Source organism: Myotis myotis, unplaced genomic scaffold, assembly GCF_014108235.1.
Source record: "Myotis myotis isolate mMyoMyo1 unplaced genomic scaffold, mMyoMyo1.p scaffold_m19_p_6, whole genome shotgun sequence".
In the NCBI taxonomy this organism is placed as follows: Eukaryota; Metazoa; Chordata; class Mammalia; order Chiroptera; family Vespertilionidae; genus Myotis; species Myotis myotis.
This window is the reverse complement of record NW_023416368.1, coordinates 83,180,850-83,208,450: the sequence shown is the minus strand read 5'-3', so window position 1 is coordinate 83,208,450 and position 27,601 is coordinate 83,180,850. Positions and strand designations below refer to the sequence as shown.

Here is a 27,601-nt window from a genome sequence, read left to right as displayed (position 1 = left end):
AGGAAGAATGCTGAGTCCTTGCCTATTTTTGGACCTTCTTCCATGATAATGGCTTTCTAATTTCTCCACATCCCTTTGGGTTAGAATAAGAAATTTTAACAAGAATTTCCTACAGGGATGGGATTGAGGTCACGTAGTAACTTTTAGTTCATGCCTCCTGAAAACAAAATCTCTTACAGGGGCCCCATGAGGGGCCTCAGCATCCAACTGCAGACTCTAGGGGGCTACTCAGTGGTTAGGCCAAATTTGCCCGTGAACTCATCCAGTGGTTCCTTTGTTTATCTTTTAACCCATCTATTCTTCCATTATTCCAGTTACCCCTTCTCTCAAATACCTTCTTTTCTCCTTCTTTCCCCTCTTCCCAACACCTCCCTCCTTTGATCCATTCCTTCCTTCCTTCCTTTCTTCATTCTTTTCTTCCATTCATCCATCCAATCATCCTCCTGCTTATTTACCTGTGTGTATTCTTTTTGTCCTTCCATTCATCTCTCTAACTCTACTTATTTATGCTATTCTTCTCTCTTTTTTTTACTATCTGTCCACTCAGCCTTCTGACCATTCACCTGTTTGTTCTTTCCTACATCTGTCCTTCCTTCCTGTTTTCCTTCCATCTCTCCAACTTCTATTCCTTGTCTTTATTCTTCCTGCTTTCTCTTTGACCCTTCATTTGTTCATTCTTCCTCTGTCCATCCAGGTATCCCATTTGTCTGTCCATTTTCTGCCCGCCCATCTATCTGTCCTCTTTGTTTAGTCTGTCTGTCATTCACCCTCTCTCACTCTCTTGAATTCATTTCATTTACAGGCTTGCTCACCCCTATCCTCACACAGTTAACCTTTCCTCACTCTCATTTATGATATGCCTGTGAGTGGTTTTCCTAGGACAACTTCTGCTGGAGTCCATGAGACCCTGATGGGACTTTCCCCCTTTGTCGGGGGGGGCGGGGGGTCTGTCCCTCACTGATGACTGCCTTTTTTAAAATATATTTTTTATTGATTAAGATATTACATATGTGTCCTTATCCTCACGTTACCCCTACCCCCCCCCCCCCCCCCTCATGCCCTCACCCCCCCGTTGTCCGTGTCCATTGGTTAGGCCTATATGCTTGCATATAAGTCCTTTGGTTGGTCTTTCCCCCTTACCCCCACCCTCCCCTACCTTCCCTCCAAGGCCTGACAGTCCAATCAATGCCTCTCTGTCTCTGGATCAGTCCTTGTTCATCAGTTTATGTTGTTCATTATATTCCACAAATGAGTGAGATCATGTGGTGTTTATCCTTCTCTGACTGGCTTATTTCACTTAGCATAATGCTCTCCAGTTCCATCCATGCTGTGGTAAATGGTAAGAGTTCCTTTTTCTTCTTCCTCTTCTTAAAGAATACCTTTCAGCATTTCATATAATGCTAGTTTGGTGGTGATGAACTCCTTTAGCTTTTCCTTATCTGTGAAGCTCTTTATCTGACCTTCAATTCTGAATGATAGCTTTGCTGGATAAAGTAATCTTGGTTGTAGGTTCTTGCTGTTCATCACTTTGAATATTTCTTGCCACTCCCTTCTGGCCTGCATGGTTTCTGTTGAGAAATCAGCTGACAGTCGTATGGGTACTCCCTTGTAGGTAACTGACTGTCTTTCTCTTGCTGCTTTTAAGATCCTCTCTTTGTCTTTTGCTCTTGGCATTTTAATTATGATGTGTCTTGGTGTGGTCCTCTTTGGATTCCTTTTGTTTGGGGTTCTCTGCGCTTCCTGGACTTGTAAGTCTATTTCTTTCACCAGGTAGGGGAAGTTTTCTCTCATTATTTCTTCAAATAGGTTTTCAATATCTTGCCCTCTCTCTTCTGGTACCCCTATAATTCTGATGTTGGTACGCTTGAAGTTGTCCCAGAGGCTCCTTACACTATCTTCATATTTTTGGATTCTTTTTGCTTTTTCGGTTGGGTATTTTTTGTTTCTTCGTATTTCAAATCTTTGACTTGATTCTTGGGATCCTCTTGTCTGCTGTTGGATCTCTGTATATTATTCTTTATTTCAGTCAGTGTATGCTTAATTTCTAGTTGGTCTTTTTTCATATCCTCCAGGGTCTCACTAAATTTATCGGCGGTTTCCATAAAATTCTTGAAAAACTTTATAAACGTGGTTTTGAACTCTATATCCAGTCTTTTGCTTTCCTCCATTTCTGTCATTTGTGACCTGTTTCTTTATCTCCGCATTTTTTATGCTTCCCTGTGTTGGTAGAGTGGTTTTGTGTGCTAGGTGTCCTGTAGGGCCCAGTGGCTCAGCCTCCCCAGTTACCTGAGGTGGACACTCTTGGTGCACCCCCTTGTGGGCTTTGTGCACAGTCTTGTTGTAGTTATGCCTTGATTGTTGTAGGATCACTGGGAGGAATTGACCTCCAGGCCAATTGGCAGTGAGAATCAGCTGTGTCTGCAGTGGGAGACCTTCTGTGCTGAAGACACCCTTCTGGGGAAAGACTTGCTTCAGTGGGGCTTTGGTGCTCACTGAGTCTGCCCCCTGAGTGTGTCTCTTATGGATCTGAGGAGTTGTAATCTGGATGGTCCCACTCTGACTACTGGGTACACTGGCTCTTGGATCTAAGGAGGTGCTAATTTAGCCTCTGCTAAGGTTACCCAGCAGGAGCTACGAAGAGAACTGCAGATTCCCCTTCCTTTATTGGAGTTTGGAGGTGCCCAGATGAGGCCCAGCTGTGAAGCAATACAAGCTGCTGTGGGGCCTTGGGCCTTCTCTTGGAAGTTCTGGGTCTGTCTGGCCCAGCGGCAATTCGTTAGGTAATTTTCAGGTTGCAAAGGTCCAGGGCATTCATATGCAAAAGCCTCTGCCACAGCCTGGGTGGGGCAGGGTCTCAGGGAATCAAAGGGCGGAGCAAGCAGCTATGGTGGATCCTCAGCCCTGCCCTAAGGGGCCCCGTGTCTCAGTGTCCGGGTAATTACTGCAAGCACGTCTGAGGGAAAGCCGCCCTCAAGTTCTGAGTTCTGCCTGCTGCCAGACAGTCCAGTTTCTCCCCGTATGAGTCCTGGGTCCCCAGAGACTTCCCGGAACTGGAGTTCAGAGCAGTCGGGAGCTTGTGACTCCCTCCAGATTCAAAAAGACAGCCACGTCCTCAGGTGCCAGCCCCTTTCCGCGCGCGCGCTCGAGCCTCTGTACCTCTGCACTTTACCTCTGGGTCTCAGTGTGCTTTTCTTTTTCCTTCTAGTTGTAGAATTTTCACTCAGCCAGCCTTCCTGTAGTTCTGGATGATGTCCGTTTTGTCTTTTCATTGTATTTTTGAAGTTGTTGTGGGAGGCAGCAATTTCAGGTGTTTACCTATGCCGCCATCTTGGTTTCTCCCATGACTGCCTTTTTTATAGCTCCTGAACCAGCCACTACAGTCCTGCCCACTTTGTCGTCATCTGTGCAACCAGAAGCAACCACAGGTATTTGATGGAGCCCTTTTCCTTCCTAAGAGAAGCTCTCAAGCCCCACCAGACAATTGTCACACAGGAACTGGTGAGCTAGGCTGTGAAATTCTGGTTTTAGGGCAACCAATTATACCAACAATTCAATTTAATGCCTAACCTCATGTAGCCTCCAGGCTTGTGAGATTAACAGACCATTATAACAAAATGTGGGATGTTTTGGTAAGAAGCATCTGGTATAATTTGAATGGGAATAGCTTTCTGGTGAAAGTTACCCACATAGAGCCTTTAAGAAGGAGTAGGAATGCTCTAGTCCAGTGATGGCGAACCTTTTGAGCTCGGCGTGTCAGCATTTTGAAAAACCCTAACTTAACTCTGGTGCCATGTCACAAATAGAAATTTTTTTATATTTGCAACCATAGTAAAACAAAGATGTGTATTTTTGATATTTATTTTATATATTTAAATGCCATTTAACAAAGAAAAATCAACCAAAAAATGAGTTCACGTGTCACCTCTGACACACGTGTCATAGGTTCGCCATCACTGCTCTAGTCAAATAGGGCATGGAGAAGGAGATCCCCTGGTAGAGGGGATTGATCAAAAAGGCACAAACAGCATAGTGTAGTGAAATTGAGAGGGATTTCATTTACCTGAAGTATAAAGCTTAATATGGAGTAGATGGATAAATGAAACTGAAATATTGGTAAGAACAAGATTAGGAAGGAACTTGAGTGCCAGGTCATTATAAGCTTGAACCTAATGCTGAAGGCCATAGGGTGTCATGGATGATATAGAGCAGTGGTGACCATAGTGAAACTTTCATTTAAGAAAATTTCTACTATTCAGTGTGGAGAACATCTTTTAGACAGGGTGTCTAGTGTGCCTGCTGGGGCATTGGTCCAGGTGAGAGAAGGTAAGAACTGGGCTGGGAGAAGATGGAGAGAGGTGATATATGTGAGAATCATTCACATGTGGAGTTGGTAGTACTTGGAGGTGAGATGAGTAATACTCATATTTCTGAGTGTTTCTGATGGTTTTGACTTGACCACACCAATACCACTGGAAAAGAAGACAACAGATTATCATGATTACAGGACTCAGGCTGGCTCTCAGTGACTGCCATCTCACCCCTTCTCTTCTTACAGTTCTGTTGTACAACTTGGAGACCCTCACACTCAACTTTACCATCTCCAACCTCCAGTATTCAGTAGACATGGGAAGTGGCTCAGCCATATTCAACTCTACTCAGAGTGTCCTGAAGGACCTGGTGAGACCCTGGTCCCAGCAGCTCCTGGTCAGGTAAATCCCACCCAGCCTCTTAGCCAACCCTCCTGCTCATCCTCTTCCTCCTTCCTCTCCAGCTCAGATCCTTGTTTATGAAGAGCAGCCTGGGCCCCTACTACTCGGGTTGCAGACTGATCTCCCTCAGGTAAGACTCTTTCCTGAGCATTTGCCATAATGGCCACTTGTGGTGACCACCCCCTTTTCAGTCTTCCCACCAACCTCACATTAGCTTCTCCATCTTTCTGGCCCCCACACCCAGCAGTTTCAGGATCTCTCTCTTTCTAGAGTTCCCACATGCCTCTCTCCCCAGGCCTGAGAAAGATGGAGCAGCCACCAGGGTGGATATCATCTGCACCTATCACTCTGACCCCTTGAGCCCCGGGCTAGACAGAGATCGACTTTACTGGGAGCTGAACCAGCTGACCCACAGTGTCACCCAGATGGGTCGCTATACCCTGGTCAGGGGCAGCCTCTTTGTCAATGGTGAGTGTTTATCCTGAACTTGGATTTACAGTGTTCATTACATGTCTTTGTTTTATTTTATTTCCTCTTTAAGAAATCAGTCTAAGCTCAGGCTGAGAGATACCCTCCCCAACCTCCATAGGGAGGGTATTTCCTATTATTTCTGGTAAAAACATGAAATTCTTTAACCAAATTAATATAATACATTTTAATGCAAAATCAAAATTACAGACACATAGTATCTAAGCAAGGTTCCTCTAAGCCAGTTGTTCTCACCCAGGGGCAATTCTGCTCCTCCCCACTCCCCACTACCCCCAGTAGACACTGGGCAAAGTCCGGAGACATTTTTAATTGTCACAACTGGGATAAGGTGCCACTGGCATCTAGTAGACAGAGGCTGAGATGTTGCTAATATACAGGAGAACCCCACCACCAAGAATCATATAGCTCCAAATGGCAGTAGTTCTGAAGGTGAGAGACCCTGCTGTCCATGGTCCGTAGTCCCTAGATAGGCAGCACACCAACACTTATCACACTTTACTGCAATTACTTGTTTTATTGTCCAACTCTAATCAGGATTTGCCTACTGGGACACTAGATCCTTAGTTCTTAATAAGTTGGCACATTGTGGTACTCAATAAATGAATGAACAAATAAAAGATGAGAATATCAGCCCCTCATCTGTAGGTATCTGCTGCAGTTCCTATTCATTCATTCAGCAAACACTCATATGTGACAATTCTGTACCAAACTATGTGTTGGGTGGGTATGGAGATAAAGGACAGCTTTTGTCCCTGGAAAACTCATGGCCAAGTGAACTAATGATTACTTAGGGACACAAAAATTGCAGCAACATTATATAACTGGTTGCTATGGGATGAGAGATGGGAGGGGGACAAGTCAAGGAAGGCTTCCTGAAAAATATTATGTGCCCAGACCTGTGTTAGATCCTGGGGCATGACAAGAACAAGATAGATGGGTGGGTCCCTACTCTCCTGGAGCTCCATACCTTTGGGCTTCTGTAACATGAATAGGAGTTTTTCAGGAAGAGGGTGGAAAAGCATTCTACAAAGTGGTAACTGCATAAGCACAAACATAAAAACTCAGCTCAGGAGAATCTCTGTAAAACTCCGAGTTTTCCCCCTCTTTGGGTGACTTTCCATTTGGGAACCCCCACAGTCTCCAGGGCATAAGCCTCTGTGATGCCATGCCTCCATGCTAAAAGTTGAGCATCTTGCCTGGCCTGTGTTTCTCAGTGGTTAAGCATCAACCTATGAACCAGGAGATGATGGTTCAAGTCCCTGTCAGGGCACATTTTCCAGTTGCAGGCTTGATCCCCAGTAGGGGGCATGCAGGAGGCAGCCAATCGATTATTCTCTCTCATCATTGATGTTTCTATCTCTCCCTCTCTCTTACTTTCTGAAATCAATAAATTATATATATATATATGTGTATATATATATATATACATACACGTATATATAAAATAGTAAAAAGAAAAATAATTGCTGAGCATCTTGACATGTCTTTTTTTTCTTTTCATGGCCCTAGGCTATGCCCCACAGGATTTATCTGTTCAGAGTGAGTACCAGCTAAATTTCCGCATCATCAACTGGAACCTCAGCAACCCAGACCCCATGTCCTCCGAGTACACCTCCCTGCTGAGGGACATCCAGGACAAGGTGTAGTCTCTCTCACCCATCTTATATCTCCTTGCTCTGGGTACCCCTCTCATTCTCCTAACTTACATCTATCTATTAACTGATTGTTTCAGCACTTCACTTTACTCAAGTTTTCTGAGTTCTCTCAGTTTCTGGAGGCAGAACCATGTCTGCCTTCCCCATTCCCAGATGAGCAAAGTGAGGCTCAGAAATGGGTGTCTGTGCTTTAAGTCACACAGTGAGTTGGGGGCAGAGCGAGGATTTGAACTCAGTTCTCCCTTGCTCCAAGGCCTGTGTTCTTTCACTGGTTCCAGTGGCTGCCTCCAGCCCCTAGGGACCTCTCTCACCCACTCTCCCTCCCCTTCATTCTAGGTCACCAAACTCTACAGAGGCAGCCAGCTAGGAGATGCATTCTACTCCTGCCTGGTTACTGACTTGAAGTAAGTTGAGGAGATTGGAAGTCTCGGCTGAGTTGGTGGCTTTTGCTCTGAGCTCCTGTGGTGTATCTTGTTCTGAAAGTCCTAACATTGTGCCCATTCTCCCCACATTCCTATCAGCTAATCCTACCATCTCCTTCTATAGGTTTTCAGGGGTGGGTAAAGAACTAACCTCATGGGGCCACCAACCATCAGTATCTACCACCTTCTCCTCTTCTGGACACTTTCAACCAGTATCAGCTCAATAATAAGATTTACCATGGCCAGCCTCTCTGCTGAGCACTTTCATGCATGATCATCTCACTTAATTCTCATCACAGCCTCATGAAGTGGATACAATGATTGTCCCCATTGTTCAGATGGGAAAACTGAGGCTCAGCAAAGTAAACAGCCCAAGAACTGTCCAAGTTGGGATTGCACCCAGTCTCTGAGTGATGGGTGGAGGAACTAGGAAATCTACACAGTAGAGGAGAATCATGAGGCATATGATTTTGAATATTGAATTTTGAATATTTCCTAACTTAAGTTTCTTTGTGGGGATAGTTGTAATAATACCTTCCACCACAGTGATGATAAGGGAACGTGTAAGTCACTTCTTAGGGATGCCTAGTAGATGTTCATTTTTATTACTGTTATTGCTCTTATTCTCAACTCCTAAACACCTTTCATAAAGCAGGAACTCAGGGGACACTGCTGGTGTTGGATGCTGGCTGAGTCCCCATGGTCTCTGATTCTAGGCTGGGCTCCGTGACAGTCACTATTGAGGAACTGTTCTCCTCCAGTGTAGACCCCAGAATGGTGAAACAAATCTTTTTGGACAAGACCTTCAATGCTTCATCCCACTGGCTTGGTGCCACCTACCATTTGGCAGATATTCAAGTGACAGGTACAAGATGGGGAACTGGTTTCATGGCTTGTGGAGATGGGCTTTGAGGAAGGATGGGTCTTCTCAGTAGCAATAGAACCGATGTAGGCTTGGGAGGGAAAAGTGGTACTCTTTTGGAGGTCCATGTTGATGAACCATATTCATGGCCATGGATCATCCAACATGAGGCAGAAAGAGAATATGCAGCAATTACCCTCAAAGGGATGCTTATTTTTACACAAATTTAGAGGGTCCTGAGTTGCCTTTTTAGGCCCTCTGTGCGTCATTTATTATTCATTCATTCAACTTTATTTAATGCAAGTTAATAGGTACTGATGATGCATTGTGAAAATTTCTATAAAGGGATTTTAAGAGCCTGTGGGAACCTCAAGGAGGGACACACATCCCTGTCTTAAAATGTTTTCATAAGGAAGTGATGAAGAAACTAAAACGTGATGGAGAACATGACCTAGCCTGTGGGGGATGGGGGATAAATAGTTGTGCTACATGTGTCTTTAACCTAGAAGATAGAAAGAGCATGGCATATTTGGGGACGCTATAAGAGGTATCTTGTGGCTGGTGCATGCACTTTGACCTGGGGAAGGTGACTGTTGAGGCTAAAGAGGTGGTCAGGGACTTTCTTGGGCACTGGAATGGTTTGTGGAGGAACATAAAACACTTTGAGTTCTCCTTTTGAAAGCTCGTTTCCTGGGTGCTTTGTGGAGAATGGATTGAGAGAGGGAAGGAGACTGGAAGCAGCAAAAAAACATTAGGAGCCTAGGCCAACAAAGGTGTGTGACAGATGCCTGCTGGGTCGGTCAGCACTTGCACTTGCCAGATACACCTCAGAGAGACCCATTCTACTCTCCCACACATCCTAGGGAACTCTCAGAATTCTTGATGGAAAGGGGGTTGTGCAGGTAGATAAATGAATAGATTCAAGGTGGGCAGGTAGATGGAGGATCTTCTGGAGCCCATCTTAAAAAACCCAGTTCAGGTCACATTACCAGCAATAAGTAGACTGGTTTAAATGACCTCTTGTTAAATCCTTCCCCACTGGCTTGGTACCACCTACCATTTGGCAGATATTTAGTATTGAAGTTGAATATTGAATTTTGAATATTTTGAATTTTGAATATTTTGAATATTTCAACTTCAGTATTGGAATTTTATATTCTCTTTTTATTCTAGAACTGGAGGCATCAGTTCATCTGCCAACAGACAAACCAACAAGCAGTCCCAGCCCTCAGCACCTCCAGCTGAATTTCACTGTCACCAATCTACTCTATGTCCAGGACATAGGCCTACTAGGCACCACCACATACCAGCGGAACAAAAGAAGCATGGAGAATGCGGTGAGAATGCAGTTGTGTCCACTCTGTTTCCATGTAGACACTGGCCTATAGATCTAGGTAGTCAGATGGTGACTTTCATAACAATTCATGAATACCAGTTCTTATTCCCATTTTGCAAATGAAGAAATAGGCACACATAGCTAAATCCTACCCTGGAACAAAGCCTTTTTTGGTACACATACCTTCACTAGTCTTTGTTGAGCCAAGAAAAAAACAGATGGAGAAGTTTGCTCAGTGGCTGAACATTCTCTGAGAAAGCCTGGGGTTCTGATGAGAGAAACTTTACCCTGTCTTTCAGCTCAACCAGCTCTTCCGAAACAGCAGCATCAAGAATTATTTTTCTGACTGTCAAGTTATAGCGTTCAGGTGAGTTCCAAATCAGGGCCCAATGCCTCTGTAAACTTCTCTTTTACATAAAGGATATATGATCTTTAGGTAAGAGAACCCCTATGCTATAATCTCTCAGTTCCTAGCTGTTACAGAAGAGAGCCCTAGGGATATAGAACTGTTACTTTAAAAAATAGCCTCACTAGAGATGGAGGTGCCTGGTTCTGGGGTCCATGGGATATAGCTTGTAGAAAACATTTCTTTAGAAATCAGCTCCTGAATCCACAGCCCATACAAGATGGGGGCTAGCATGAGATGACTTAAAATTCAGCAGTCTGATCGTGTTGTCCAGTAGTGTAGCCACAACCCCATGTGGCAGTTAAATTGTTATACACCTACTGAAATATTGTTCATATACTATTCTGTGTGTCTATTTCTCAGACTTTTTCATATACAGTATTACATCATCTGCAAAACACAGTTCAGATCACATTTTTATGTCTTCTTTTCCAATCTAGATGCCTTTCATCTCCTTTTCTTGCCTAATTTCTCTCATTAGAACCTCTAGTACAATTAACATAAGAAATGAGAGAAGACATCCTTGTTTTGTCCTTGGTCTTAGAGGAAATTATTCTGTCTTTTACCACTGACTATAATATTAGCTGTAGGTTTTTTGTGGGGGTTTGTTGTGTGTGTGTTTGTTGTTGTTGTTGTTTTTGATGCTGTTTGTCACGTTGAGAATGTTTCTTTTTAAAATTTCCAAGTTGAAGGTTTTTTTAAATCATAAAAGGCCTATTTTGTGAAATTCTTTTTGTGTGTGTGTATTAAGATAATGGGTATTTGTGCTTTATCCTATAACTATGGTGCATTTCATGACCCAGTTCTTAATATATTAAGATAACTTTTTTCAGGCAGGGATTAGTGATTAAGATCTTTTCAAGTCTTTCCTGGGCATGCACCCAGACCTGTACTCTTGCGGCCTTCTACATCCCCTCAAATTCATTGGAGAGTTTCAAAGCCTAATGGAGACATCTCATTATTCCAATTTTTATCTTAAGTTTTTGGCTCAGCTCTTGGTTGCCTCAACTAATATTGCTCCCTCATGCAGCTACAGTGCAAAAACAGTTACCACTGATTGTTTTTAGGAAGTTCCCTGGGGATAGACCTTCCTTGCTGAGGGGATATTTCAAGGGGATGCCACACAGGTCAAATAGAAAAAACCGGGATGCATCTTTTGGGGAGCTCCAAACCCAGGATGGCTACGTGACTGCTGTTTTTCACAGTTACGTGGTTCTGAGACTGATGCATTTCACAGTTCCTGAGGACATTGTGAGCACAGAATGGGGACAGTGCAGGTTATAATGCCACAGCGCTTACTCCCTCCTAACTAAACACACCTCAGATGGTTGCAAGCCTTTGGTTCATTTCTGTACTTTTGAAAAGTTTATATTAACCATTTTTCTTGTGTTCTTGTTTTTATGGGTTTTCAGAAGTCCTTACTCCCAAAATTTCACAGATGTTCTCCTTGTAGCTGTTTTGAATTAGTATTACATTACATGAAAAACTCAATTCTTCACCCACATTTTAAGTGCTTAGCAACAACTTGTGGCTAATAATGATTATATTGGACAGTGTAGACACAAGGTTTACTTCATTGCAGAGAGTTCTCTTGGCAACAAGAACTAGAAAAGGAAAGCAAGACTCAGGGCAGAGTTTCAGATACCTCTGCATCCCTTGTGTGCTTCCAGGTCTGTCCCGCACAGCAACCACACTAGGGTGGACTCCCTGTGCCACTTCTCACCATTGGCACAGAAAATGGACAGAGTTGCCATCTATGAGGAATTCCTGCAGCTGACTCAGAATGGCACCCACCTTCAGAACTTTACCCTGGACAGGAACAGTGTGCTAGTGGATGGTAAGACTTCCAGGTCATTGGGGCAGGAGTGGGGGTCTAAGTGCCACACCTGTGGACTTCCCTAGGAATCTGGAGGCCTGGAGATGAGCTGGCATTGAACTTTCTGAGGCTGGCAGGAGGTAGCACAGTCCCCTGGCTTTACCCACTATTGAGGGAGAGGAAAGGATGCCCAGTGCAATATAGGAGGCCTTTTTGGTCACCTAGATAGCTCTGTGCCCTCAGGCTAGTCCTTTTCCCACTCTGGACTTCAGAGTCCTTCTCTGTCTACTGAAAGTCAATTACAGATGGTCAGCGAGGGCTGTCAGCAGCAAACTATGTGTGAACCAGCCTTGACAGGTGTGATGGGATAGACCTGTTTTCTGACCCACAGGCTGTATAAAAAGAGGCAGTGGGCCTGACTTGGCCTGCAGGCTGTATGTAGTTGCCCATTACTGCCCAGATCATCACCATCCGATAGAACTTTTGCAGTGATGGAAATGTTCTCTATCTCTGCTGCCCAGCACATCAACCACATAGAAGTTTTGAGTATGAGACGTATGGCTGACACAGATTTTTATTGTTACTGATTTTAATGTTAGGAGGTACCAGATTTTTAAATTTCATTTAATTCAAATTAATTGTAATTTAAGAACCCCCTTGTGGCAGCTCTGTATTGGGCAGAACTTCTTAAAAAGTTGGATAGGAAGCCCTGGCCAGCATTGCTCAGTGGTTCGTATCAGCCTGAGCTCAGAAGGGTTGCCGATTCAATTCCAATCAAGGGCATGTACCTGAGTTGCAGGTCCCATCCACAGCCTGGTTGGGGCACATGCAGGAGGAAACCAATTGGTGTCTGTCCGTCTCTCTCTCTCTCTCTCTCTCTCTCTCTCTCTCTCGCTCGCTCTCATTAATATTTTCTCTTTCTCTCTCTCTTTCTCTCTCTCTCCATTTCCCTCCCTCCCTTCAACCTTCCCACCTTTTTTTCCGCTCTCTTTAAAAATAAAAATAAAAAGTTTGCTAGGGAGAAGTAGAGGACCAGAAACCCTCCTACCCTGCCTAAAGGGTACAATGTGTTCCTGCCCTCATGGAGTTTATATAGTAATAGAAAATAACAAGAATAGGTAGTTGTCAATAGTAAATTATTTGATGTAAATCAATCCATGCTTGGGAGTGGTAATCTGAGAAGGCTTCCTGTAGAAATTATATTATAGTTGAATCCTGGGAAATGAGTATAAAACAACGTGGTAAAGGAAAAGAAGGTAAATGTGATTCTAGGCTGAGAAAAGAGATTATGAGTTGTAATTTACATATTTAGAGAGATCTCATGTGCTTGCAACTGGGATGAACCATTCCCCCTTGACAATCATAAGATGGTCCAGCCTACTTTCAATATTCTGTGCCCAAAGGTAGAAATTTGATTTAATTTAATACATTATTGTAGTATGACAATGGCCTAAGGTTATGTAGGCCATTGCATCTCATTTTTTAGGGCTACAAACTGAAATGGAGTGAGATATAATGATGTCTACTTTAATATTCAGTGAAAATATGGGATAAGGCAAGAGTAGCAACTGTTAATAACTTGTGCATTGGGTGAAATACTGCTTTCATTGGGTGAACTATACCAGTACATTGCTAAAATTTGGGGAGGGATGTTTATGCTATAGTTCCATTTTTCTGTGTGTTTGAAGAGTTTTATTAAACAGAGTAAAACACTTCTCCATTTTATTCCCTTCCAGGCTATTCTCCAAGTAGACCTGAGACCCTGACTGGGAATTCTGGTAAGCCTCAAGGCAGCCCCAGGCGGGGAGGGAATGTCTTGATGCTGTGCCTCATCCCAGAGAAACCTGCACACAAGAGCTTGTATGATAACGACAGTTGGCCAACCTATGTCATGGACTGTTGAGGCACAGCGGGGAGAAAGCAAGATCCCTGGGGAATGAGAGGTGGCAGCTCAGCCCAGCACTTGTCCCCCCAGATTTCCCCTTTTGGGCCATCATCCTCTTCTGCTTGGCGGGACTCTTGGTAATCACCACGTGCCTGATCTGCTGTTTCCTGGTAAGTGAGGAAATGATGCTTGTCTTCTTGCTATTGGGTTGTAAGAGTGTTTTATATACAGTCATGCATCACATAGCAACATTTTGGTCAAGGATGGGCCACATATATGATGGTGGTTCCATAAGATTATAATTAAGCTGAAAAATTCTTGCCACCTAGTGACATCATATCCTTAATAAGGTTCTGGCAAAGCACATTACTCAAGTGTTTAAGGCAAACACACCTACTGCATTTCCAATTGTATCAAAGTATAAATTGTGTATAGGCCATAATACTTGATAATGATAATAAAGGACTGTGTTACTGGCTAGGTATTTACTATACCATACTTTTTATTATTGTTTTAGAGTGTACTTTTCTACTTATAAAAATGATGGCTGTAAAGCAGTATGCCACATTAGCCTACACCAGTCTCATATATCTCATGTTTACTGCATCTCGTGATTGCATTATTTTTACTTGTTCTTGATTTAACTGTGTGTTGCTTTATAAAGTAACATGCTGTACAGGCAATCCCCTAAGGGCACCTTTCTCAGGTTATACCCTTCTTGTTACATGGTGTATCACTATTTTAGAAATACAATCCTCTGATGGGCACGTTTTGCAAATGTTTTTCTATGTGTGGTTTGCCTATTTCTTTTCTTAACAACAGTAGTTCTTTGAGAAATGTAACTGAAAGTCTTGAGTTTATCATGGTGATAGACTTACCACTACATGTGAGAATGGCTAATATATTATATAGACTGGCTATAACAAGTGTTGGTGAGTATGTGCAGCACCTGGAACTCTCATGTAGTGCTTATAAAAAGTAGCTTAGTGCTGTTGCTTCTGTAAGTTACATACACCTACAGCCATTCCACTCCTAGCAATTTATCCAAGGGAAATAAAACATACAAAGAGACTTATACACAGATGCCCATTAGAGATTTGTATGTACTAGCCCCCAAATGGAAAACGACCAAGATGTCCACCAACAGGTGAAGGATAAACAAACTGTGACACATCCCTACAATGTGATCTTCCTCAGCAATAAAAAGGAAAGAATAATACAGGCAATGACATGTATAAATCTCAAATACTTATGCTTAGTGAAAGAAGTTACGTAAAGAACAGACTCTATGATACCATTTATAAACAACCTTTACAAAATATAGCCAATCTATAGGGACAGAAATCAGGTCACCAGTTGCCCAGGAATAAGAAGGTGTCTGCAGGAGGAATTACAGAAGAACCTGAGTACACTTTTGGGGTGATGGGTATTCCTTATCTTGATTATTATGACAGTTTAATAAGTTATCATCAAAACTTATCAAATCATTCACATAAAATGTATGCAGTTTATTGTATATCAGTTATACCTCAGTTAAGCTATAGCGTGGGGAGAAGGAGGGAGGGAAGGATGAGGAATATAAATGGATACTAGAGTGAAAATGGTAGAACAAATGAGAGTGAAAAGGGGGGAGAGAAAAACAGAAAGAGATAAAAGATGGAAAAAGGGAAAGGGAAAAAAAGACTGATAGAGAAACTTAAATTTAAAAAGGAGAGGGAACCTGACCGGTATGGCTCAGTGGTTGAGCTTCGATCCATGAACCAGGAGGTTAAGGTATATGCACAGATTGCTGCCTCGGTCCCCAGTAGGGGGCAAGACTGCCAATCCATGATTCTCTCTCATTGATGTTTCTATTGCTTTATCTCTCTCCCTTCCTCTCTTTGAAATCATTTTTTTTTTAAGTTTTAAAGCAGAGGGACACGTCTGCTCTATGTGGCTGTGGCCATCTTTTTCCCTAGTATTCTCTCATACTTGGACAGTCAGACAGTCCATTCTGAGTCCCCGTCCTCACCTTCACAGGTCACCGTGTGCCTGCGGAAGAAGGAGGGAGATTTTGAGATTCAGCAGTGATGCCCGGTCCCTGCCACACCTAGACCTGAGGAAGCTGCAATGACTAGATCTGCCTGAGGCCCCGGTTCCCATCCAGGGCCCAAAGGAGCTTGGCTGGACCAAAAATCAACCACACTGATCTGTCACATTCTCTGGGCCCTTCTAAACATGGCCCCTGTCTGGTTCACAGGAAACTAGAGAAAATTCTTCCCCTTCATTGAGTCCTGAAGGCAACTGCTAGTTCCGGCTTGTCTTGTGGTTTCATAGTCCTTTATCTCTCAGGAACTCCGTTGGCTACACTGGAGCAGAAACTGCCACAGTATAAAACTGGATGCTCTTCAGCGCGAGGTTTCCCTTCTTAGGAAACTTTGCAGCACACCTCCCCTGACCTGTGTCAGCAACCACACTTATCTCTGTGCCTCCATTCCCCCCACCCCCGACGCCCAGGCATCTCAAGTGCCCTTTGTTCCACTTCATTCTCTGAAGTTCAGACTCACCGGGACTTCCAGATCAACCTGCCTCTTTGGAACCCCTTTCCTCATGGTTCTCCAAGATGAAAAATAGACCAGGATGGAAGGAATGGCTTAGATATGACTCTGCATTCAGTCCTGGGACTTGGAACCTGAAATGACTAAAAATCTAGGAAGACTGAATCCAGAGTAACACCCAGACCTTAGAAATCAGTGTCTGCTTTGGAAGTACAGGTGAATAAAACTCAGGTGAAAAATATGAGCGGGTGAATCTTTTTTTCATATTTCTCTGCACAGAACTCAACAAGGCAGCTATATCAGGAGCTCCCCAAAAGAAGCTCAAAGCATCGCAGGCATGGGGCCACCTGTGCTGTCCTGCCCTGCATTTGTAGAAACAGATTGTGTGATCTCTATACCTTTTGCAGATGACTGCAGCTGAAGATACCCAAGGTCTAAAAATTAAAGTCCAACTAATGCCAACCATTCCAGTTTTTTTTGGGTTTTTTTGGTGGTTTTTTTTTGGTATGAACTTCTGTTCCTCAGTCTTAAGCAGTCATTCTCTGAGAATATTACTTCCTGGAGATTATAATAATGATATGAGAACTACCATTATTGACAACCTCATATCTGCTAAGCAACATGATTGACAAGTTCAGAATGCATTATCTCAGTTATGCTACCATCCTTGGGGCTTTATTCACATTTTGTTCCCATAAAGATATGGAGGCTAAGAAATATTAAATAGTAAGGAAGGAAAAATAATTGCTAAGAAGCTAAATACCTAGCCAAGCTACCCATCAAAGAAATATGTAAAGACATTTTCTTACATACAGTCTCAAAGTTGACCTCCCCTAGGCCTTATTGAAAACACCAGTAAATAATATGCATCACAAAGAAGAAAAGTGAACCCAGAAAACCATAGCAAGAGTTATGAGAAAATAAAAACAAAGTATATGAAAATTAGCATAGTTTTAAAAATAGTCTTAAAAACACATTCTACCAAAATTTAAGATGGTTACATGAAAGATCAGAGGAGAAAAGGTTCTATTAAAAGAAACTAATGTTAGGGAATGTATAAATACCATAGATACTCTTTTATTGTGTTACACATCACTCTCAGAAACTGATAAACTTGACAGAGAAATGTAGGTAAAGAAAGCACTTCCGGTCAAGATGGCAGAGTAACCAGGTAAATACTATGCATGCCTCCTCCCATAACAACATCAAAATTACAACTAAATTATGGAACAACCACCCTTGAGAACCTCCTGAAGACTTGCTGAACAGAAGTTCTGTAACTAAGGAAATGCAGAAGAAGCCACGTGGAAACTGGTAGGAGGGGCAGGGACATGAACCAGGCTGGCCCCACAGCAACAGTGTGATGGTGAGAAATCCGCTTTGGAGGTCTCTTCTGTTGAGTGAGGGGTCCCACCCCACAATAGGCTTCTCATCCTGGAGCACCAATGCCAGGAAGAGTCCTCACAACCTCCTGCTGTGAAAATCAATGGAGATTCTGTGTGGATGAGGTGGAAGCTGCTAGAGATGCAGCAAGTAAGGAGGTCCCTAACTCCAGGGCTCTCAAGGAATTGAGGTGTAAAACCACACTGAGCGCCAGTGTGTACTTCCCAGTCCATGCATTTTGAGACTAGAGGGCCATTGGCCTGGCTGTGTCCCGGGTCCTTGCCAGCTTGTGGAAGCTAAGTCTTTTTTAAAATTCTTTATTGTTTAAAGTATTACATAAGTCTCCTTTTTCCCCCATTGCCCTCTCCCTGGCCTCCCCCAAACCCCAGCATGTGCCCTTACCCCCTCTCTCTCATCTGTGTCCAATGGTTTCTTGCTCTCACCTTCCCTCATAGGTTGTTCGATGCTTCTATGAACTCTGGTTCTATTTTGGTTCCTCAGTTTATGTTGTTCATTATATTCCACAAATGAGTGAGATCATGTGATATTTATCTTTTTCTGACTGGCTTATTTCGCTTAGCATAATACTCTCCACATCCATCCATGCTGTTGCAAATGGTAAGACTTCCTTCTTTTTTACAGCAGCAGAGTATTCCATTGTGTAAAAGTACCACAGTTTTCTAATCCGCTCATCTATTGTAAATTGTGCTGCTATGAACATAGGGGTGCATATATCCTTTCTGATTGGTGTTTCTGTTTTCTTGGGATATATTCCTAGAAGTGGGATCACTGGGTCAAATGGCAGTTCCATTTTTAATTTTTTGAGGAAAATTCATACTGTTTTCCACAGTGTCTGCACCAGTCTGCATTCCCACCAGCAGTGCACAAGCGTTCCTTTTTCTCTGCATCCTCCCCGGTACTTGTCATTAGTTGATTTGTTGATGATAGCCATTCTGACAGGTGTGAGATGGTACCTCCTTGTTGTTTTGATTGGCATCTCTCATTTGATTAGTGACTTTGAGCATGTTTTCCTATGTCTCTTGGTCTTCTGTATGTCTTCCTTCGAAAAGTGTCTATTTAGGTCCTTTGCCCATTTTTTGATTGGATTGTTTATCTTCCTTTTGTTAAGTTGTATGAGTTCCCTATAAATTTTGGAGATTAAACCCTTATTGGAGATAAAATTGTCAAATATGTTCTCCCATGCAGTGGGCTTTCTTATTGTTTTGTTGATGGTTTCTTTCGCTCTGCAGAAGCCTTTTATTTTGATGTAGTCCCATATGTTTATTTTCTCCTTGGTTTTCATTGCCCTAGGAGCTGTATCAGTAAAGATATTGTTACAACAAATGTCTGCTGTTTTGCTGCCTATGACTTCCTCTAGGATTTTTATGGTTTCCCGTATTACGTTTAAGTCCTTTATCCATTTTGAGTTTATTTTTGTGTATGGTATAAGTTGGTGATCTAGTTTTATTTTATTTTTTTTGCATGTATATGTCCAATTTTCCCAACACCATTTATTGAAGAGACCGTCTTGACTCCATTGTATGCTCTTGCCTCCTTTGTCAAATATTAATTGAGTATAATGACTTGGGTTGAACTCTGGGTTCGCTGTTTTGTTCCATTGGTTTATATGTCTGTTCTTGTGCCAACACCAGGCAGTTTTGAGAACAGTAGCTTGAGTAATATAGCTTGATATCTGTTATTGTGATCCCTTCAACTTTGTTCTTCTTTTTCAAGATTGCTGTGGCAATTCGGGGTCTTTTTTTATTCCAGATGCATTTTTGGAGAGTTTGTCCTAGGTCTTTGAAGTATGCTGTTGGTATTTTAATGGGGATTGCATTGAATCTATAGATTTATTTGGGTAGTATGGGCATTTTTATGATGTTGATTCTACCAATCCATGAACATGGTATATTCTTCTATTTGTTTATGTCTTGCTCTATCTCTTTTTTCAGCGTCCTGTAATTTTCTGAGTACAGGTCCTTTACAACTCCTTGGTTAAATTTATTCCTAGGTATCTTAATTTTTTTGTTGCAGTGGTAAATGGGATTTTTTAAAATTTCTCTTTCTGTAAGTTCATTATTGGTGCATAAAAAAGCCATAGATTTCTGGGTGTGAATTTTGTATCCTGCTACATTGCTGAATTCATTTATGCGCTCTAGTAATTTTTTGATGGAGTCTTTAGGGTTTTCTATGTAGAATATCATGTCATCTGTGAATAATGACAGTTTTACTTCTTCTTTTCCCATTTGGATGCCTTTTATTTATTTTCTTTTTTTTTTTTTTTTTTTTTTTTGGCTTTGCAACCCTGTAATTTCTTTTTTTTTTTTTTTTTAAATAAATCAGATCTTTGTCTTTTATTATCTAGTAGAAACCTCACCCTGAATTGCTTTTTTTTTTTTTATAATGTGCATATATATATTCTTTTTTTTTTATTATTAGTTAAGGTATTACAAATGTGTCCTCACCCCCCCCATTAACCCCCAACCTCCCCCCCACACAAAAACTCATGCTCCCATCCCCCTGTTGTCCATGTCCATTGGTTTGGCTTATATACATGTATACAAGTCCTTCGGTTGATCTCTTCACCTTACCCCCGCCCTCCCCTACTTTCCTTCTGGGGATTGATAGCCTGATCGCTGTTTCTCAGTCTTTGGGTCTGTCCCTTTCCATCAGTCTATGTTATTCTCTATAATCCACAAATGAGTGAGATCATGTGGTATTTATCTTTCTCTGACTGGCTTATTTCACTTAGCATAATGCTCTCCAGTTCCATCCATGCTGTTGCAAAAGGCAAGAGTTCCTTTTTTTTTCACCGCAGCATAGTATTCCATTGTGTATATGTACCACAGTTTTCTAATCCACTCATCTGCTGATGGGCACTTAGGCTGTTTCCAGATCTTAGCTATGGTGAATTGTGCTGCTATGAACATAGGGGTGCATATATCCTTTCTGATTGGCGTTTCTGGTTTCTTGGGATATATTCCTAGCAGTGGGATCACTGGGTCAAATGGGAGTTCCATTTTTAGTCTTCTGAGGTAGTTCCATACTGTTCTCCACAGTGGCTGCACCAGTCTGCATTCCCATCAGCAGTGCATGAGTGTTCCTTTTTCTCCACATCCTCTCCAACACTTGTTGTTTGTTGATTTGTTGATGATAGCCATTCTGACAGGTGTGAGATGATAACGCATTATCGTTTTAATTTGCATCTCTCGTATAATTAGTGACTTTGAGCAGGTTTTCATATGTCTTTCGGCCTTCTGTATGTCCTCTTTCAAAAAGTGTCTGTCTAGGTCCGTTGCCCATTTTTTTATTGGATTGTTTATCTTCCTTTTGTTAAGTTTCATGAGATCCCTGTAAATGTTGGAAATTAAACCCTTATCGGTGGTATCATTGGCAAATATGTTCTCCCATGCAGTGGGTCTTCTTGTTGTTTTGTTGATAGTTTCCTTTGCTGTGCAAAAGCTTTTTATTTTGATGTAGTCCCATTTGTTTATTTTCTCTTTAGTTTCCATTGCCCTAGGAGCATTATCAGAGAAGAAATTTCTTCGGCATATGTTTGCGATTTCGCTGCCTGTGGATTCCTCTAGTATTTTTGTGGTTTCCCGTCTTACGTTTAAGTCTTTTATCCATTTTGAGTTTATTTTTGTGTATGGTGTGAGTTGGTGATCTAGTTTCATCCTTTTGCATGTACCTGTCCAATTTTTCCAACACCATTTATTGAAAAGACTGTCTTGACTCCATTGTATGCTCTTGCCTCCTTTGTCGAATATTAATTGGTCATAGTGGTTTGGGTCGAATTCTGGGGTCTCTATTCTACTCCATTGATCTATATGTCTGTTCTTGGCCAGTACCAAGCTGTTTTAAGAATAGTGGCTTTGTAATACAGTTTGATATCTGGTATTGAGATCCCACCTACTTTGTTCTTTCTCGGGATTGCTGTAGCTATTCGGGGTCATTTTTTATTCCAGATGAATTTTTGGAACGTTCGTTCTAGATTTGTGAAATATGCCGTTGGTAATTTAATGGGGATTGCATTGAATCTATAAATTGCTTTGGGTAGTATGGACATTTTGATGATGTTGATTCTACCAATCCATGAACACGGTATATTCTTCCATCTGTTTATGTCTTCCTCTATCTCTTTTTTCAGTGTCCTGTAGTTTTCAGCATATAAGTCTTTTAAATCCTTAGTTAAGTTTATTCCTAGGTATTTTAATTTTTTTGGTGCAATTGTAAATAGGATTGCTTCTGTAGTTTCACTTTCTGTAAGTTCACTATTGGTGTAAAGAAATGCCATGGATTTCTTAGCATTAATTTTGTATCCTGCTACATTGCCGAATTCATTTATTAAGTCTAATAATTTTTTGATGGAATCTTTAGGGTTCTGTATGTACAGTATCATGTCATCTGCAAATAAGGACAGTTTTACTTCTTCTTTTCCAATCTGGATGCCTTTTATTTCTTCTTCATGTCTGATCGCAACGGCTAGTACTTCCAGTACTATGTTGAACAGGAGTGGTGAGAGGGGGCATCCCTGTCTTGTTCCTGTTTTTAGGGGGAATGGTTTTAGTTTTTGTCCATTGATTATGATGTTGGCTGTGGGTTTGTCATATATGGCTTTTATTATGTTGAGGTATGAGCCCTCAATTCCTATCTTGCTGAGAGTTTTTATCAAGAAAGGGTGTTGGATTTTGTCAAATGCTTTTTCCGCATCAATTGATATGACTATGTGGTTTTTTTCTCTCAATTTGTTTATGTGATGTATCACGTTTATTGATTTGCGGATATTGTACCATCCTTGCATTCCTGGGATAAATCCTACTTGGTCATGGTGTATGATCTTTTTGATGTACTGCTGGATCCGATTTGCTAGGATTTTGTTGAGGATTTTGGCATCTATGTTCATGAGGGATATTGGCCTGTAATTCTCTTTCATTGTATTGTCTTTATCTGGTTTTGGGATTAGGGTGATGTTGGCTTCATAGAATGAGCTAGGAAGTGTTCCTTCCTCGTGGATCTTTTGACATAGTCTGAGGAGGATAGGTTTTAGTTCTTCCTTGAATGTTTGGGAAAACTCCCCTGTGAAGCCATCTGGCCCCGGGCTTTTGTTTGCTGGAAACTTTTTGATTACTGCTTCGATTTCCTCCATAGTTATTGGCCTATTGAGATTTTTAGAGTCTTACTGGTTAAGTTTTGGAAGGTTGTATTTATCTAGGAATATGTCCATTTCCTCCAGGTTGTCTAGTGTGTTGGAGTAGAGTTGTTCATAGTATTTTCTAACAATCCTTTGTATTTCTATGGGGTCTGTTGTTATTTCTCCTCTTTCATTTCTGATTTTGTTCATTTGGGTCCTCTCTCTTTGTTTCTTGGTGAGTCTGGCTAGAGGTTTATCAATCTTGTTTAGCCTTTCAAAGAACCAGCTCTTGGTTTTGTTGATCTTTTGTATTGTTTTTTTCGTCTCTATGTCGTTTATCTCCGCTCTGATCTTTGTTATTTCCTTCCTTCTGCTTACAGTGGGCTTTTTTTTGTTGCTCTCTTTATAACTCTTCGAGTTGTAGAGTTAGGTCATTTATTCTCATTGTTTCTTGTTTCTTGCAGTAGGCTTGTAGAGCTATGAACTTCCCTCTCAAGACTGCTTTTGCTGTGTCCCATAGGTTTTGGATTATTGTGTTTTCATTGTCATTTGTTGCCATGATGTTTTTTATTTCTTCTTTGATCTCACTGGTAACCCAGTCATTGTTTAATAGCATGCTATTTAGTCTCCATGTGTTTGATTTTTTTGGATTGTTTTTGTTGTAGTTGATTTCCAGTTTTATGCCTTTGTGGTCTGAGAAGATGCTTGATATGATTTCAATTTTCTTGAATTTGAAGAGACTTTGTCTGTGACCCAATATATGGTCTATCTTTGAAGATGACAAATGTGCACCTGAGGAGAATGTATATTCTGTGGCTTTGGGGTGAAATGTTCTGAAGATGTCAATTAATTCCATCTGATCTAGTGAGTCATTTAGGATTGATGTTTCTTTGCTGAGTTTCTGTTTAGAGGATTTGTCCAGTGGAGATAATGGGGTGTTAAGGTCCCCTACTATGATTGTATTGCTGTCAATCTCTCCCTTGATCTCCTCCAGAAGATTTCTTACGTATTTGGGTGCTCCTATATTGGGTGCATATATATTTACCAGAGTTATTTCTTCTTGTTGGACTGCTCCCATTAGTATTATGAAGTGGCCTTCTTGATCTCTTTTTATGTCCTTCACTTTGAGATCTAATTTGTCAGATATAAGTATTGCTACCCCGGCTTTTCTTTCACTTCCATTGGCCTGAAAAACCTTTTTCCATCCCTTCACCATCAGTCTGTGTGCATCTTTTTTTCTGAGGTGGGTTTCCTGTAGACAGCAGATATATGGGTCATGTTTTCTTATCCACTCATTTACCCTATGCCTTTTGACTGGAGAATTTAATCCATTTACATTTAAAGTTATTATTGATAGAAACTTGTTAGTTGCCATTTTTGTTCTTTACCGCTGCGTTCCTTCTTTGTTTCCTGTTTTTTCTATTTACAGCAGACCCTTTAGCATTTCTTGCATTGCTGGTTTGGTTGTAATAAACTCCCGTAGACCGTTTTTGTCTGTGAAGCTCCTGATTTGACCCTCAATTTTGATTGATAGCCTCGCTGGGTATAGTATTCTTAGATTCAGACCCTTCCTTTGCATGACTTTGTATATTTCATTCCATTCCCTTCTTGCCTGATGTGTTTCTGTTGAGAAATCGGTCGCTAGTCTGATGGGGGATCCTTTGTAGGTAACTTTCTGTCTCTCTCTGGCTGCTTTAAAGATTCTTGCTTTGTCGTTGGTGTTTGCCAATTTAATTATTATGTGCCTTGGTGTCGGTCTTTTCGGGTTCATTTTGTTTGGGACTCTGTGAGCTTCTTGGATTTGTGTGAGTTTTTTCCTCCCTGTATCAGGGAAATTTTCTGTTACTATTTTTTCAAACAGGTTTTCTATTCCTTGCTCAGTTTCCTCTCCTTCTGGCACCCCTATTATTCGGATGTTGTTTCGTTTAGCATTGTCCCAGACTTCTCTTAGGCTCTCCTCCTGCTTTTTAATTTTTTTTTTCTAGAAGCTGTTCTGTTTGGGTATTTTTTTCTACCTTGTCTTCTAGCTCGCTGATGCAGTCCTCTGCTTCTTCTAGTCTACTGTTGATGCTTTCTATTGAGTTCTTTATGGCAGTGATGTCATTTTTCATTTCTTCTTGGTTTCTCTTCATTTCCTCTTGGTTCTTCTTCATTTCCTCTTGGTTCCTACACATATTGTTGAATTGGTCTTCCATTCTTTTCATCCACCTTATGGCCATTACTCTGAATTCTTTCTCTGACAGGTTGCCTGCCTCCATTGCCTCCATTTCGTTTACTTCCTTTTCTGATGATGCCGGTTTTTCTTTCATATTTGGGTTGGTTCTTTGTTTCACCATGATTTCTCTTCTCATGGTGTTTGGTTATGTAGTTCTCTCTCTGCTGCGCTGATTCAAAGGCACAAAATACAACACAACAAGGCACAACGTACAAGGCACTGAACTAAATGCATTCACGATATTAATAACCCCAAATAAAGGTGACCCCCGAGCGAAGAGAATTAGGGGATAAAGAAGAAAAAAGATAAAAAGATTAAAGAGAAAAATAAAAAACAAAAAGGAGTGCCGAAATGAGATTGGGGAGAAGGGAGAGAAGAGAAAAACAAAAAGACAAAAAAACAAAAATGAAACAAAACAAAAAAAAGTAAGAGAATGAAATAGAGGTGGGAAAGAGGCTATCTGTATGGGGAGAAAACTCCAAGAGAACCGCAACCAATCTCAATGAACTCCAGCAGCAGATCCCTGGAGACTAATGCAAACTACAAACAACCACCAATATCAAGCGAGGCAAGGGAAAACAGAAGCACAAAAATAACCAGATAAAGAAAAAGTAAGCAAAACAGAAAAATGAAAATGAACAACAAAACGATTTCCCACACAAGCATAAAAAACCCCAATATACTCAAAATCAAGCAAACACTAGCAAAACGACAGAGAGAGAGAGAAAAAAAAATTAGATAGTGAAGAAAGATAAGAGAGAGGTGTATATGGATTTAGAGCGAGGGATTGGAAATTAGATAAATAAGTAGGGTGAAATTTAGACAGTGGGTAGACAGAAAGAATAGGGAAAATCCACAGCAGGAATAGGGTAAGAGAAACAGGACAACGAAAGGGGAAAAGTGAGGAAGAGAGTTTTGGCTTAAGGGTAAATGTGAGATAGAGAGAAATGATGCTAAAGGAACGATGAAAATAGAGTGTAGAACACTAATCCCAAAATAAAATAAAGAAAAAAAATAAAAATAAATAAAAAATAAAATGACACTTGAAAAAATGGTAAAAGGATAGCAATAATACTGCTTAAAAAATGTAGTAATTAAAAAGGTAAAATCAAGTGATGAAAAAAAATAAAAAATAAAAAAATAATAAAATAGGTTCTTAATGAAATGGTGAAAAAAGAATTAAAAAAATATATATATAAAAATATTCGGAAGTGGAGGTGCTTCAGATCTTCCACTCTTCTTTTTGGCACGCCTTAGTCCTGCCAGGCATTCAGGGGAGTGTTGAACTTCCCTGCGATACACTGTCCCTCGTGCAGTAAACCACAGACCTGATTTTAAGGCAGGTTGTATTTGTTTACCAGACTGCCTTTATTTGTGATCACAGAAGAGACAGTTCGTGGCTCTGCCTCTGGGTGGCAGTGTGTCTGGATTGACCTCCGAGGCTATAAGTCCTCTCTATCAGTAGGGGTTTTTTTTGTTTTGTTTTGTTTTTCCTCTATGGTATTTGGAACTGATTTGGGAAAGACCACTGCTCAGAGCTGGTTCCTTGCCACTGCCCGCTGTTTCCCAGGCTCCCCCAAAAGAACTTTCCCCTACAGGCTCTGCGAATGACCCCAACTGGGGAATCCCATGCACTGGGTTTAATAATCAAATGCAGGGATCTAAGGGGAACTGTAACAAGAGCCTGATAGTTGTGCGAATTCGCAAGCCTCCACCTTCCAGGTCTGCGCACAGTCTCCGCGCGCAGTCTCCGTGCGCCCACTCGCCCCTGGCACCAAGCAGCCAGCAGATTGGTAAAGTCCAAGGCTGCTCCTTTACATCCAGTCCAGCTATGGGCTCATTTTTCGCATTCCCTTCTGCCAGCAGCCCTGTGGGGCCCCTTCCCCACTCGCGGGTTACGCTGGTCCCAACGGCTGCGGACTCTGTGGGGCGCAGATTCCGCCCCGCACTTGCGCGAGCTCAGTCCTCCCTCCAACCCGAACTGCAAACTGCACCTTTAGGGGATGTCCAACCTTTCCGTGAGAAGAAGCAGTGCTCCTCTGAGTTCACGCAGTCACGCTGCTTGAGATCCCTTGTTTCCAGGTTAGTAGCTGGTCTCTGGATGCCGGCAACAATCACCCAAGATGGCGCAGTCTCCGCTGCTTAGCTGGCGCACCACGAGAGGCTTCAGCCCCAGTCTGCAACCATCCTTTTTTTCCTGGGGGTTCTCGGTCTTTCCTAACTGCAGACAGTCTCTCAGCTGAAAATCCTATGCCTATTCAGGCTTCATGTTACCAGTTTCAGCTGCTCACCCTTATCAGCTCCAGGACAAGGCACCGGACAGGTCCGTTTATACCTCCGCCATTTTCCCTCTCTCCCTGTAATTTCTTTATTATGTAGTCCAGGGGCTTCATTTTTTTTTAATTAATTAATTTATTTATTTATTTATTTATTTTCTCACTTTTTTTTATTGCTTAAAGTAATACAAAGGGTATTACATATGTGTCCATTTTTCCCCCACGCCCTAGACAGTCCCCTAGCCTCCCCTATCCCCCAGTGTCTTATGTCCATTGGTTATGTTTATATGCATGCATACAAGTCCTTTGGTTGATCTCTTACCCGCCTACCTCCTGCCCCCCAACCCTCCCCGGCCTTCCTGATGCAGTTTGACAATCTGTTTGAGGCAGCTCTGCCTCTGTATCTATTATTGTTTAAAAGTTTATAATGGTCTCTATTATCCATGAATGAGTGAGATCATGTGGTATTTTTCCTT

General features: G+C 41.7%; 1 protein-coding gene across 1 annotated transcript in view; it reads left to right on the top strand.

Moving 5' to 3' along the window:
* Positions 1–16,538, top strand: part of MUC16 (mucin 16, cell surface associated) — an 85,604-nt gene extending 69,066 nt beyond the window's left edge. Inside the window, 14 exon segments of the mRNA XM_036314052.1 lie at positions 3,360–3,425; positions 4,556–4,677; positions 4,772–4,839; positions 5,005–5,177; positions 6,708–6,838; positions 7,190–7,257; positions 7,992–8,140; positions 9,311–9,474; positions 9,773–9,840; positions 11,550–11,716; positions 13,432–13,473; positions 13,671–13,750; positions 15,600–15,651; positions 16,525–16,538. Of these exon segments, the coding sequence (XP_036169945.1) occupies positions 3,360–3,425; positions 4,556–4,677; positions 4,772–4,839; positions 5,005–5,177; positions 6,708–6,838; positions 7,190–7,257; positions 7,992–8,140; positions 9,311–9,474; positions 9,773–9,840; positions 11,550–11,716; positions 13,432–13,473; positions 13,671–13,750; positions 15,600–15,651; positions 16,525–16,538 (1,364 nt within the window).
* Positions 16,539–27,601: the final 11,063 nt, after the last annotated feature.